General features: G+C 38.3%; 1 protein-coding gene across 4 annotated transcripts in view; it reads left to right on the forward strand.

Annotated features, from left to right (window-relative positions):
• USP48 (ubiquitin specific peptidase 48) overlaps positions 1–15,027 on the forward strand; it is a 67,969-nt gene that overhangs the window by 21,599 nt on the left and 31,343 nt on the right. For 2 of the 4 annotated variants that reach the window (XM_037135786.2, XM_037135787.2), the window contains exons 7-12: positions 626–759; positions 1,457–1,539; positions 5,411–5,590; positions 8,186–8,311; positions 9,367–9,516; positions 13,671–13,868. In XM_037135786.2, coding sequence (XP_036991681.1) covers positions 626–759; positions 1,457–1,539; positions 5,411–5,590; positions 8,186–8,311; positions 9,367–9,516; positions 13,671–13,868 — 871 coding nt within the window. Of the gene's footprint in view, positions 1–625; positions 760–1,456; positions 1,540–5,410; positions 5,591–8,182; positions 8,312–9,366; positions 9,517–13,670; positions 13,869–15,027 lie in introns of all 4 variants that reach the window. The other 2 variants (XM_037135784.2, XM_037135785.2) reach the window with 1 other exon arrangement.

Raw genomic sequence — 15,027 nt, forward strand, 5'->3', positions numbered from 1 at the left:
CCTGGCTCCAAGTAAATAAAGTGGTGGTGCCAGCGTTGCATGACTTGCATAATCGAGATGAAAAAGCTGTTAGAGACACAAAAAGGAGAAATTGAAGAAAGAAACCACCGTTAGCTACCACGTTGAAATATCCGTCACTCTTCTTTCAGCTTCCTATCGTGAGTGTGGTTCAGGAATTTTAATCTTGTGTGAATGTGTATAAGTTTATATGTATGTAATTTTGTATGCTGATGCCCAGGTGTAGTTTGTACCTGGTTTCACCGTTTTTAAATTAATTATGCTGCATCGGAATACATGTGACATTTCTTTTTAAAACTCACTTCATTACAATTCTGAAAAGTGGGATTATCAGGACTGAGGACCCCAAACAAGTATTTAAAAAATTATACCTTTTGGGAAGAGGCACATCAGTTTCAAATCACTGTATACGAATTAATAATGTCGCTGCTGAGTGGTTCCTTTTATCTTACATGTCCTTTATTATTTATAGTAGCTTGATTTTTAAACAGCCTGAGTGGGAACTATTAAATAAAGTAAAATTATGCTTTACATCAGAGATTTGATCACTTTTTAAAAATCTTTCCATCTCCCAATTTTAAAACTACGTTGTCTTACTCCTTATCAGGAAGAAAGATTAGAAGGAGACAATCGATACTTCTGTGAAAACTGTCAAAGTAAACAGAATGCAACCAGGAAGATCCGACTCCTGAGCCTTCCCTGCACTCTGAACCTGCAGCTGATGCGCTTCGTCTTCGACAGGTGAGTACGTGCGGGGGGTGGTGTGCACTGCTCATTGTGGACTCGTGGGTACAGATTCTGCCCCAGACAGATGAGGTAATAAAATGCTTATACTTCGAAAGGCCAGATTTGGGGATGAAAGTTATGGATGGGGCTTGTAATTTTGAAATGCCAGTATTGCATGATTTTATCACAACGTTCTTAAAGAAGCTGGCTATATAAAGTTGAGAACTAGAACAGTAGATAGTCCTTATTTTATATTCTAAGAAATTATTTTAAAATGCAAAAGAAAAGCTGACATTTAGGTAGGCGCTGAACTACCTTGAGACTCTCTGTTGTATCAGGTAAATTTTCTACTCATTATGGGGCCCCACCCCCAGGGGGATGCATGTAATTAAAATCAGACGAGGCCCACATGTATGCATTTCTCCTATAAAAAAGGCAGGAGCACCTCTGGTTTTCTCTTATGATTAAATTAAAACCTCTGGAAGTAAGTGTTGTTTTCGGAATTAACAGTTCCGATTTATACCTTTTAAGCATTTGATTTATATTGCCCAGTTCTAAGACCGTATCGTGTTTACTTAAAATCGTACCATTTTTTTTTTAAAGCAAGATTGCTAAATGAAATCTATCTGGCTGTTGTTGAATTTATTAAGATAGCTAGCAGAGCTTATACATTGTTTTAAATATAAATATCATTGGCTTTCCTCTTGGTTAGGCAAACTGGACATAAGAAAAAGCTGAACACCTACATTGGCTTCTCAGAGATTTTGGACATGGAGCCGTATGTGGAGCACAAAGGTAACGTGTTGACCAAGCGGTGGTGGTTACCGTGCGTGGGGAGTGTAACCTGCAGTCTGCTTCTGACGGATGCAGATCGTGCTGCTGCGTTTTCTGCCTGATCTCTGGGAACAAAGGCTTTCTAGGGGGGGCAGGCTCTTACTTCCATTTCTGTGAGTAAGTACGTAACAAAGATTAGATGGCTAATTAATATCTGCATAGTTGAGGGTATAAAAGAATAAAATATGAGGAAAAGATCTCTCACTGTTCCCGAACCCACACTTGCCACCAATACCATATTTGCAGTTCCCTATAGAGTCTCCAAGCTGCCTCCATTCATGTCTTTTTTTCTTTTAATATTTCATCAAAAACATTAGGTGGCTTGATTCCAATATGTATGTTGTAATTCTTCTAATTCTTCTTATCTGTTACCTTGGGTAAGTTCTAGGATGCTGTGAGATAGTTTCAGTAATAAATAACTTACCGCTTTTTCTTTCTGTAGTCTCTACCTCACTGAACAGGCCGATTCTTACCAGAGAGAACAAACATCTTGTCCTTACTCAGAGGACTGTTTTACTTCTCTTTTAAAATTAATTGTGCTGCTTATGAAAGTTTTGATGTAGAAATTATGTAATAAGCTCTGTCTCTTTCCATAAACAAAGGTTCCGGAGTCAGCTCACAGCAGAAACAAGCCGTAAAACAAAACCTTAAAAAAAAATGACCAGGGCGGTTGGGGAGTGATGTGTTAAATGCGTCAGGTTTAAAACATCTGATGCTGTATCAATACTATGCTTCAAAATCCGCACCTCCCCGGAAGAAGGAAATTGCTATCTGTAGATGCTGCTGCTGGACTTCATTACTGTTGAATTTGGCTGAACAAGTAAACCTAACTGTAACTCACTTTATGTAGTAGTTTTCTTCTTGCTTTCTTTGTTCTGGTGACTGTTCAAAATTAGAAATGTCTGCTTAGTGAAGTGGTTTTGGGGGGGCTGGAAATTTAGGAGCTATAAAATCAGCATGTTTCTTGACTCTTCTTGTATGATTTTTGAATAGTTCTTTTTGTGATTACATTTGTTACATATTTGTCCTATTTATACTGTAAAGAAAATGGAGGATATTTATCAAGTAGACTTTGATAGGTCCAGAAAACCCAGCAGAAATATTAATTTTAGTGTTTTTGTTTACTGAAGATAATAGTAAACAAAATAGTAATTAAAGATAAACTCTTAATTTTAAAACAGAGAAATAAAAGTTGGCTTTAGAATTATTAGCTTAAACTGGTAGAAAATTAGTCCAGTAGTTGGTAGTTACAGGCCTGCCTTTCACAGGCTATGGTAATGTCTGCTATACGGACGTACTGCTGTCTTATATAGGTAGAATACTAAAAATTATTTTGTTATAATTGCATAGGGTGCATTCTAGATAATTTGGGAGATTCAGAAAGCATAAAGAGGAGAAAAGGCACCTGTAATTCTATCACCCAGATAAGCAGTATTTATATTTTCTTTTATTCTTACTTGTATGTGTCTGCACATACATATCCACACAATGCTGAAGGGACGTGTCTGAAAGATTGTCTGTTTTTAAAGGAGAATTGACTTGTTTCTTTAAGTAGTGAGCTCCCAGGTATATAAAGATGTGCAGACTGATGGGTCCCCATTCTTTGAACAGTTAGCACTCGACCAACTGAACTCCTGCTGTATTTCTTGGGGATTTTAACATCCCTGTAGACTACTGTGAGAGTGTGGTGAATGAATAAAATTCATAGAATTTTAAAATAAACCAATTATATTTAAATATGGTTACTGAAATACTAAAACAAATCTATGATTCAGTAATAGAGGTTCACTTTAAAGAACAGGCTCAAGTGGCCGATCAACATGACCGTAATTCTTAAGATGATGTGTATAGTACCTTTTATCAGGTACAGTGGTAACGTGATAGGAAACTTGTACTTGTAGCATCCACTGGTCATAAAATCATAGTTACTCTCAGTACATCTGGGGTTTATTGTCATCGTTAACAATTTAGGAAATACAGTTAAGAACTCCTGTTGTAGATGAGTTAATGCACTTTTAAGAGTATTTAAAAATATTTTTATGTTACCCAATATGGTAAATTACTTTCAGTTGGGGTCGGTCAGGTGGGTTTTGGTCCCACTGTTAGTCCGCATTATTACTGTGTCCCCTCCTGAGCGTCAGTCAACTCCCGTGTGTCCTCCCTGCCTGAAAGAGGGTCCATCGTGTTTGCTATCTGCTGAATAGTGACTGGTTGCACCTCGTGACTCACTCCTTACAGTTCGAAGGAAATTACAGTGGTGAAATAGTCAAAGATACGAGAAAAGATTTTTACTACAAAGATAGTAATTATGGTTTATAATGTCCCTAAAATGCTACCAATTTAAATGTTCAACAGGATGGGAGTTGTCCAATATAATGCGGTACTTGAACGTAGCCGCTATAAATAATTTTTAGAAGAGTATTTAATAATGTGAAAGATGTTAATGATATATTTGTTAGAAGAAAACCTGCAGGTTTCTGTATTAACAATCATTATGACTGGTGTGGGATTGCTAATGAATTATTTTCTAATTTTTAATAATAATAAAACATGTAGAAGTGATCTTTTCTGACATGTATATTTTTTTCTCCTTATAATTGACAAGTTTAGGATCTTCAGAAGATTTTTTTTCAAACTTTAAAATACTTTGTTTTATCTTAAAATGTAAATGTTCATTCATTTGCTGGTATTTTTCTTTATGGATAAAGCCTTCTTTTATATAAACCACTGACATAATATACAGGCTGTGATTCGTAGGCTTTGTTTGGTTAGAGTAGGACAGGAACTTAGCCATTGCTAAGTAGCTCATTCAGTTAGAGAGTCTTCCTGATATTCCAAGGTTGCTGGTTCCGTTCCCAGTCAGGGCACATACAAGAATTGACCAATGAATGCATAAATAAGTGAAACAATAAATCAGTGTTTCTCCCCTCCCCTCTTCTTCTCTCTTTAAAATCAATAAGTAGGGGGAAAAAAAAAAAAAAAAAAAAAAAAAAAAAAAAAAAATTTATCAAAAAAAAAAAAAAGAAAAAAGAAAATTAAAAACTAGGGTAGGAATTTAAAATGCTTGTGAAGAAATCTGAGTGTAGGATTATTCTAGATTTTTGTTTTTAAAGATTTTATTTATTAATTTTTAGAGAAAGGGGACAGGAAAGAGAAAGAAAAAGGGAGAGAAACATCAGTGTGTGGTTGCCTCTCATGCTCCCCCTACTGGGGACCTAGTCCACAACCCAGACATGTGCCTGGATAGGGAATCGAACCAGTGACCCTTTGGTTCGCAGGTTGGCACTCAATCCACTGAGCCACATCAGCCGGGGTTTATTCTAGATTTTTAATGTTTTCCATCCTGTCATTTTCAATCGTCTTGCCTACACATTTTAAAGGTAGGTTTTCTTAATGAGTTACCTTCAGTTTTTTCCTAAAACATTTCTCTTTGTGTAAACAATAGATTTTTACTTTTGCACTCATTTCTCAGTGTGCATAATTAACTTTTGTAGCAAGTTGGAGAATATGAACAGAATTTTCCTAAGTATATGACTCAGCCAGTTCTTGCAGAAAGGCAAACTGTGATACAGAGTAGCTTTGTAACCTGAGTACCCAGAATGCCATTGCTTCCCATCTGTATATTTTACTGAGGGAGTGGAGAGCTGATAATAGTGAGTGCTTGAGCAGCCTTCTACATTATTTCATAAGCTTATTTTTTTTAATCTTTAGTGATACATTTTGAATGCTGTCATGCATGAAGAACTATATTCATTTTAAGTCAGGCTCAGGATACAAGAAGAAATGTTGCTATCCAAACTTTTTTTCACTTTCTCCCTTTCTCCCTCTCTAGGTGGGTCCTACGTGTATGAGCTCAGCGCAGTCCTCATTCACAGAGGAGTGAGTGCCTATTCTGGCCACTACATTGCCCACGTGAAAGACCCACAGTCTGGCGAATGGTACAAGTTTAATGATGAAGACATAGAAAAGATGGAGGGGAAGAAATTGCAACTAGGGATTGAGGAAGATCTAGGTAAAACCTTTAAGTTGTGAGTGCCCTTTTAAAATATAAATCTTTTTTTTTTTACTGGAAGTATTTGTGATAAATTATTATGGCCCAAGATTGTTATGGACTACCAAGGATATTTGCACTTCTTAAACACGCAAAATCTCTGAACCTCTTTTTATTAACAATGCTTGAAATTTTAAAAAGAAATGATACTGCTTCAGAGGTATTTCCCAGTATATCATGTCTGAAGGCAAATACTTAATTTTCAATCACCTGGTTTATTGTGGAAGAGAATGGTGAGTATTAAGGTGAAAATGATGAACAGTAGATTTAACATGGTAGGATGTGTTGTCCCTTTTGCTGGGTCAGGACATTTATTTTTGGGAAATGACTGCAGCAAGGGAACTTTGATCCAAGAACTGCGTCTGTTCCTCCCTGTTAAGTGTCTTACCCCATCTCTGGGGAGGAAACTGCCATTTTGTAGCGATGAGATCTGCCTTAAAAAGAAGTCCCTGCAATAATATCCAGTATGGAGCTCTCACCACCTTGGTTTTCTTAGGCCGAGATACACATTTACTCCCTGAAGGAGTGAATGGTACTTCCAGTAGGAGCCACCTGGGCTGAAGTTTCCGTCACTCTCTTGTCCATGTTTGTCACTTTTGGGTGGACTGTGGGATCTAAACACAAGGAATTGGGAGTCAGCGCGTGTCTCCTGCCACTGTTCTCTGTCAGTGGGTCAAGATCCCTGTTCTTTCCAAGGTGTCGGGGGAGCCTGGCAGTTGGGCGTGGCTTATGGGTCATCTTTCTGCAGAGACTCTGGTGACTCTGCTCTGGCAGTACAGTGTTCTTTATTTCTAAATCGCACTTAGGTGCCAGTAGTCTTGCTCCAACTTTATACTCAAGTTCTTAACATTAGCTTACATTTTTTCTTACTGTGATGGTCTTACTAGGAATGAAATTGACATGTAGCGTTAAATTGTAAGTCATTTGATTTTTGTTTTATTTAACTGTTCTTTATTGAAGTGTATTTGATGTTTTATTTTTAGTCAGAGAATGGTAGGATTAAAAGCATTGTTCAGGCTGTCCTACCTTGTACATATAGGTAATCATAAATTTTAAAATAGTTCAAGACGAAGGGATTCCACACCTGTCAGGATCCCATTCCAGTGTTTTAATAACCTTATTATATGCAGGGTACAGTGTAGCTTTCATTTGTTGTTTTTACCAAAAATAGAGAATACTTGTTCATTAGATTTCATTGTCATTCATTACTGGATTCTATTGTGAATTTTAATGAATTGTTTTATCTTCTGTCTTACACAGAGTGATGAACATTTTAAATCTTAATACTTTTTACTTAGAAATTACCAACCTCCTCTTTGCTGTACATGTTCCTGAGGTTTTTAATTCCCTGTGACAGTGGTCCTCAAAGTTTTTTTGGTTACATATTCTCTCTGAGAACATGGAATAGATTTGTATTCCTTTCCACATTTTAAAATCCAACATTTTTAGTCACATTTAAGTAGCTCTGAATAAAGTATTTTCTGACGTAGTATAAACAGTAAAACTGCAACGTCAGGCTTTTATGAGAACCCAAGTGAAATGAAGTAACGTGGAGATTTGATACTCATTTCATCCTTGTCAAAGATAAGCAAACTGGTGGCGTTTTGGTAGCAGGACGTCTTCAGTGCTTCCCTTTTCTCTTGTACTAGTACTTCTCTTACACTGAATGTTTTCTCTAACCAACCGTGAAGCTCAATAGGTAAAAAGTCTTCTGGATTGCACTTTTTAAAACTTACAAATATTATGACATGACTAAACCAATTTAAGTATGTTATAAATTTTAAAAAATTAACACAAAGAAAAAGCTTACTGTAAATACATCTTTTAATGACATGGGTGAGACTTTTTTGTGTGTGTGTCACTGGGTTAGAGGTTACGTACATCCTTTATAAAGCGAGAGGCAGATGACCAAGAGAGAGAAGGTGGAAACCATTGATGACACCTCCGATTTGGGGCAGATCAGTTTTGAGAAAAGTACACAGTGAATTGAAGCTCTGGTCATTGCTTTCCTCAGAACTGTTCATGGCCATGTTCGTACCCCTTGGAATGTGACTCTGCGATAGAGGTGCAAGGCCAATTCGAAGATCATGTTCATGGGGTACACTTCCCACACAGAACACTGATGTTTTTACTTACTACTTAATTCTTTCTGCTCGCTAGTGTTTCATTTTTTTTAATGTGCCATTTTATTTCTTTAGACAATTAAACTAAATCTGGATTTATTTTTACAATTTAAGGCCAACATTAAAATAAAACTCAGAATAGTACGGCCCTCCCCCCCAGGCTTTGTCTTCAGGAAACAGTACTTTCATATCATTTTTTAACAATGGAATATGGCAGGCAAGGAGGGGAAGGTGGTAAACTGTTTGAAGACTCACCATCTGTAGAGCTTGCTAAATTTGTGTTGTCTTTTAATGTTTCAGATCCATGTTAAAGTATCTTGAACGTATATTTTAGGGATTGTTTTCTATTCCTGTGTTCCTCCCCACCCCCCATAAAAGCATGAACAAACTGTACCTTCTAATTTAGCCATCTTCTATTTCCTTATCTCAGCAGAACCTTCTAAGTCCCAGACACGTAAACCCAAGTGTGGCAAAGGAACTCACTGTTCTCGAAATGCGTACATGTTGGTTTATAGGCTACAAACTCAAGAAAAACCCAGTACAAATGTTCAGGTACCAGGTAAGCAATTTTCCAGGATTGCGTAAGGCAGATTTTCTGAACTGCCATGCTCAAAGCTCAGTGACAAGAACAGATATTGGTGAAGGTAGATATAATCACAGATTTTGCTTTAGTGAGGTGTTTTTGTTTTTGGTTTTTTTTTTTGAAATTTTTTTAAAAGACTTCATTTCTTTGTTTTTAGAGAGAGGGGGAGGGAAGGAGAAAGAGGAAGAGAAACACCTGTGTGGTTGCCTCTTGAGCGCCCCCTCCTGGGGAACCTGGCCTGCAACCCAGGCATGTGTCCTGACTGGGAATCAAACTGGCTGCCCTTTGGTTCACAGCCCACCCTCAGTCCGCTAAGCTACACCAGCCAGGGCTTTAGTAAGTTTTTAAATTAAAGACCAAAGACCATTTTGTTTATTTTTTTACATTATTTTTATTGTATTTTTTCCATTACCATTTTACCCTCCCTATGCCCTCTTCCAGTTCTACCCGTCCCCTGGCCCTCTAAAGTAGGGAATAAAGAAAGACTTTTTTTAAAAAAATTAAAGGCACCTTTAACAGAACTATTCCACTGAACCCTTTACTCCCCACCAAGAAAAGCAAGGCAGTTTTAAAAAATCCTTTAGGTAATCAAGGCATATATTTAGAGTAATTTGGTTTTATTTTGTTTAATTTGTAAAGTATTTGTGTGTTTAAGCCCGTTATTTGTAAATTTCCTAGATTTTAAAAAAGAAGGAAGCATTGCCACTGGCCTGAGGCATTCTTTAGTTGTCATTTTACCTGGTGCTGTTCTGTGCCCTGTAGCGCCATCTGTCTGGAAGTTGTCTCTGAACCATTTGATGGCTCGGGTTGGCTGAGGCTGTGGACATCCAGGTGGGGGGATCGCATCCCAGTGTCTGTCTTCAGCTTTACTGTTGCCTTCAGTTTGAGGGTCTCTAACAGAAAAGGAGACCTTAGTAGGAAGCTTCCACCAAAATCTTAGCTCGTGTTTGATATAATTTAGAGACCAGCATGGTTCTATGTTTGAAAACTGGATAAAGTTGTTTTTTTTTCTTCTTTTCTTTTTTGAATAGCCTTTCTTCAAGAGCTGGTAGATCGGGATAATTCCAAGTTTGAGGAGTGGTGTATTGAAATGGCCGAGATGCGTAAGCAAAGCGTGGATAAAGGCAAAGCAAAGCATGAAGAGGTTAAGGAGCTGTACCAAAGGTTACCTGCTGGAGCTGGTCTGTAAGATATTCTGGGACAGCACTGTTGCCATTGAGTTCCTTGTTTCTTTTATGTTCACGAACGTGTATGAACTAACTTTCCCTTCCCTGTCTTCTAACCCACTAATGCCCACTTATACACTATAAAACTGCGATGTAAACTAGCAACAACTTGATGTGTAGCCTTCCATTTAACTTTCATTATCATGTACTTTTAAAAATGGGAAGCTCTTAATGAATTACAAGGTTTAGGTTAGTGCTCTGCATATATGACTCTTACAATAGATATTTCTATTTTGTGAGATATTAACTTGTTCTTAAAGAAAAATCTGATCAGGTTACTATGGATGCAGCTGACCTATTCTGTTTTCCTGTATAATCTGTACCCTCACAGCTTTAACAGACTTTCTTTTATATGAGCACTACTTTCTATGGTACTATTAGATTACTTTGAAATTTCATACCAAACATGATGCTAAGACTGGGAAAGCATTCTGCTGACCTCTAATTTCTTAAGAATTGTCCCACATAATCCATCTTATCCCTTTAATGTATATATTAATACAAGTTTACTTAGTGCCTCAAAAAGGAAACAACTTTTTAAGGCTGATACGCCATTTGTAATAATATGCTGTCTTCGTCACTTCATAGACATGAATGCCCCCATGGCCAATTTCTATTTAAAAAAGAGAGGCAACTTAATCCTCACTTTAGAAAATAAATATTCAAGCGTAATTGTACTTGTGGTTTTTGTCTTTTTGATAATCTTAATTTTCTATTACTGCTATAACCTTAAACAAAAGAATATAAATGGCTAAATCTGGAGGAATACCTCTTAAAAATTCTTTCTAAATGACATCTTAATTTGATTTTGACCTTTCTTTGTAATCTGTTACTGTCACTCTGTCCCAAGGGTTGGGATTGTCCTACAAAAATAAGAGTGAACGTAATTTTACTGCATATGATTTGGAAATGAACATGTGATTCAAAGTTCTAAATTCATTCATAGAAGTTGGGACCTGGAAATTTGTTTTTTGAAACGTAGTCTCCATGATTCACTGGACAAGATAAAAAGACTCACTGAGACTCGAGTAGAATGCGGTTTGGAACCGCTCTTTGAAACGGCATGGTCCGAAGGTGCCCCGTGTCAGGTGCACATGAGTGCTGCCTCTCTCCGCTGTTTCATTTGGTCTGTGAGAACTGTGCTTCTGTTTTTAGAATACAGTTCCCTTAAAAACACTTTTACCAGTTATAAGCTTTATAGTATCTTTCTTGAGTTTTAGCAGTAAACTGGCATAGCCCAAAGTCCATGTTATCCTGAAATGCGCAGTCTGAAAGCTACTGACCCTGATTTTCTGTCGCCACTCAGAGTCTCCTGGTTTGCATTTTCTAAACTGTTGTGAACATATTTAAAGAAGAGTTAGTTATCCTAAAATATAAGCCTCACTGGGAACATGAACCCCTTTGGCCCTTTTTATTTAAATTGAAATAAATTACCTCTGAATAATTTTAAATTATCTGTAGATAAAGTATTTTCAACATTTTTGATGACTCAATCTTTCTAGACTCCATAACTTTCCAAAGGAAAATTCCTTGTGTTCAAAATCCAGGCATTTAAAAATTGTAAATAACTTTGAACCAAAATGTACATTTCCCTTTGTTAAATATTTAAATAATTGCTTTGTCGGTTTGTCAAATGCTGGGATTTTATACAGTTTGTTATCTCCAAATCGATCATTAAAGAGAGTGCTCACCCCATGTGGTAAGTCGGTCTGTCCATGCTTTTGGAAGGCGATGCTCAGGTCATTTGCTGGACCACCAGGGTGGAGAGCCTCTTCAAGGACCTGCCAGGGGCCTCTCCAGTGCAAAGGTCCGTAGTGTAAAAAAGGCCTTCCACGGGCAGCGTCTGCCGTGACTGTTGAGGCATAAGCTAGGCCTTGATTCTCAGGGAAGCTCTGGGCAGAGACTGATACCTCTCTTTATAGCGAGGGAGATCGAAAGTGGAAAGAAAGACCTCTGTGACCACAGCCGCCCTTCCCTCCGTGGGCGTAAGCACACCGAAACTGGCCGCGTGTGGAGTTGTATCAGAGTAACAGGCCCAGTCTCTGCTTTCTGCCTTCCTCTTCTTACAGTAAAACCACATATGATTTCCCTAGTCGTCATATACTACAATGAACTTATATTAAACTACTTAGAATCCAAAACAGTAAGCTTTGCTCAGAAGTTTCTGTGGGACTCTGGTAGGGGATTGGAAAGTGTTGTCCTGAACTAACTGCCTTTGAGTCCTGTTACTGTATGGGCCGGGGTTGTAGTCACCCTGGGCTCCGAATCCAACAGACCCCTCCTGGCAAAGAATGCATTTTCCTCTTTTAGTTTCCTGACTTCTTGTAATTATAAAGATTCTTACGGCCTATTTTTCCCGTTAGAAATAGCAGGTATCGTGCCCCTCGGCTCACCCTTCTTCAGCTGTGGGGGGAGCAAGGACACGTGGGGAATTAGTCTTAAATGTTGCTCTGTACACAATCCTGCTTTTTCTCCTTCGATAGCCTTCAGATTATTGAACATTTTAATCAGTGTGACTATATTTGGAAAAGGTTAGATGTGTTAAGACTTTAATTTTGCTTTCTTGGAGAGGGATCATCTGTCTGCATTCTTACGGTACCCAGTGTACTCTCTCCCTGCCAGAGTAAACTTGATTAAGTGGCAAGTGAAATTGAGAAGTATTTTAAATTTAATTGACCATATCATTATATATTGTGAATTGCCACAGCCATGTTACTGTACTGAATCTTAAGGTCTCCTCTTTTATATATTGTGTGAGTGTTTAATTAACTTTTCTATATCTCTTTTCTTCCAAAAAGCTCAAAATGCTTCACATATCTTATCTTTTACACTCAACAACATCCCTGTGAGGTAGGTAGAAGGCAGGTATTATTACCTTCATTTTACAAATAAAAGACTTGAAGCATAGAGAGTTTAAGTGACTTGCTCAAGTTCAGTTTCCTGGTGGCAGAACTTGGATTAGACCTTGCTCTCAACCTGCAGTCTTGAGCTCACCCTCTGCAGCTGTGTCCAAGCTGCTGGGTCAGAAGGTTCTCAGTTGACGACATAGAGTCTTAGCACAAATAAGGGACCCAGTGATTCTGAATTTTGTTGTAAACATTGACATGTTTTACAGTAAACTTAAGGTGGGAGTCAGTTTTCTAGACTTGTAACTCTCAGAAGTATAAAATTGGTCAAAATGGGCTTTGAGTTGAATTGTCTATCCCTCAGATCTCATCAGGAGTAGAACATAATACAAGTATATAAATTCAACCTCTGTATGTTTTCTTCTATGTTTTATGCTGGGACTCACTGGAGATCTTTGTAAGTAATCAAAGCTGGCCCTTTATCTTTAATTTTGGCTTTTAGGGAACTCAGGGACTCTGCTTTCCCACATTAAAACTCATGTTGAGCTGTTTGGTTTTGTCTTAATTTTTGCAACTTCAAAATTGGTAATTTAGTTCAAGAGTGTTTCCTCCTGGAATTTGTTTTAAATCACTTATTTTCTTGAAACACATAGTAATATAATGAATAGATCATGATGCGGATTGGGGAGGGGAAGTCAGATACCTTGTCATCGACATGCCTGTATCATCTTGGATGAAGAAAAGTTCATTGGTTGATGCAATAAAGCTCAGTGATAGCTGATGAGGTTAATTTCTCACTTAGGATTCAGTCAGGTGTCTTTTAATTTTTCGGATGTAACATATACTGATGAAAAGGGTTTATGAAAACCATTTATGGAATAAACATAGGAGATGAAGTCATGTGATTTGCAAGCCAGCCCCAGTGTCCCAGTCGAAGCCCCGCTGTGTTGCCAAGCAAGACACTTCTCTCTGTGGATACCTCGTTTGTAGAATGTGGTTAATAATACCAGCCGACCTCGTAGGGCGCCGTGCAGACTCGGCCCCGCCGGGCACAGCACCTTCCTTACACGGCAGCCTGAGCCCAGCAGAGGGGTAGTTAGATGGAGCTGTGTCGTACTGATCAGGCATCTTCCCTGAACAGTGGTTCTCTCTGATTCTGCTCATTTGGACAGGGTTTGCATTGTCTTTTGAGGAAAATGAATGTATCACTCAGTCAAAAAGCTGTAAAAGTACATAGGCTCTTTCCCTTGCCTTCTTCTTCAGAGCCCTATGAATTTGTTTCTCTTGAGTGGCTGCAGAAGTGGTTGGATGAGTCGACACCGACCAAGCCTATCGATAATCATGCCTGCCTGTGTTCCCACGACAAGCTGCATCCTGATAAAATATCGATTATGAAGAGAATATCTGAATATGCAGCTGACATTTTCTACAGTAGATATGGAGGAGGACCAAGACTAACTGGTAATTTCAGATGTCTACTTAAAAAAAACAAAACAAAACAAAAAAACCCTGGTTGGTATAGCTCAGTGGATTGAGCATGGGCTGCAAACCAAAGGGTCACTGGTTCTATTCCCAGTCAGGGTACATGCCTGGGTTGCAGGACAGGTCCCCTGTAGGGGGTGCATGAGAGGCAACCACACACTGATGTTTCTTTCCCTCTCTTTCTCCCTCCTTCCCTCTCTCACTAAAAATAAATAAAAATTTTTTTAAGTTCTTAAAAAATATATATAAGAGTAATACTGTAAGTCCATACCATGTGGTCTTTATGATCATTTGACACAAATTATGCTAGACCAAGTGTTCCTTACACTGCAAAAGGAGTTGCTAAATAAAGTTGAAGTTAAGCAGCAGTATACATTGTATATTTATGAGACTAGAAACAAACTGATATGCTCATTGAGTTGTTTTTCTTTTTTTCTTCTCAATGCTCACAAAATAGGACACTTGAGTAAATCATCTGATAGCATTTTGTTGTTCTATATGTTATGCTTCACAGTCCTGGCACCTGGTCTGGTTGATTACAGTTCACGTGCCTCCCTGCTGTAATGACTTCTAACAGTGTGAGGCCTGTAGATTGTTACTTGGCCTGTGAATGGCATCTGCAGGATTCCACCCTGAATGTAGAGCCCTTAGTCACCACACAGTATCCATAATCTATTTGGTTCTGTTTACCCCTCCTTCATAATGTTTCTCTCTTTAACTGGCGGCACAGCCTCCTGTCCCACCTGTATGAGTCCAGTAAATGAAATTGTATTACCACCGCCCTCTTTTTTCCTAAATGAAATGCTGTTTTCTGAGTGTGTACCACTTACTGCATAAAAACTGGCATTTGACTACATGATTCAGGTCTTCTCTTGTGTACATCTGGAATTTTGCTTTCTAAATTTCTGTTTCTGATTCACGATTAATAAAACCACAGTGAGCCCTGGCTGTTGTAGCTGTGTACTGAGCACCAGCCTATGAACCAAAGGGTCAGCAGTTCAGTTCCCAGTCAGGGAACATGCCTGGGTTGCAGGCCAGGTCCCCAGTAGGGAGCATGTGTGAGGCAACCACACATTGATGTTTCTTCCCTCTTCTTCTCCCTCCGTTCCCTTCTGTCTAAAAAAATAAATAAATGAAA

The sequence above is a fragment of the Artibeus jamaicensis genome, unplaced genomic scaffold, assembly GCF_021234435.1.
Source record: "Artibeus jamaicensis isolate MK-2021 breed Jamaican fruit bat unplaced genomic scaffold, CSHL_Jam_final scaffold_847, whole genome shotgun sequence".
In the NCBI taxonomy this organism is placed as follows: Eukaryota; Metazoa; Chordata; class Mammalia; order Chiroptera; family Phyllostomidae; genus Artibeus; species Artibeus jamaicensis.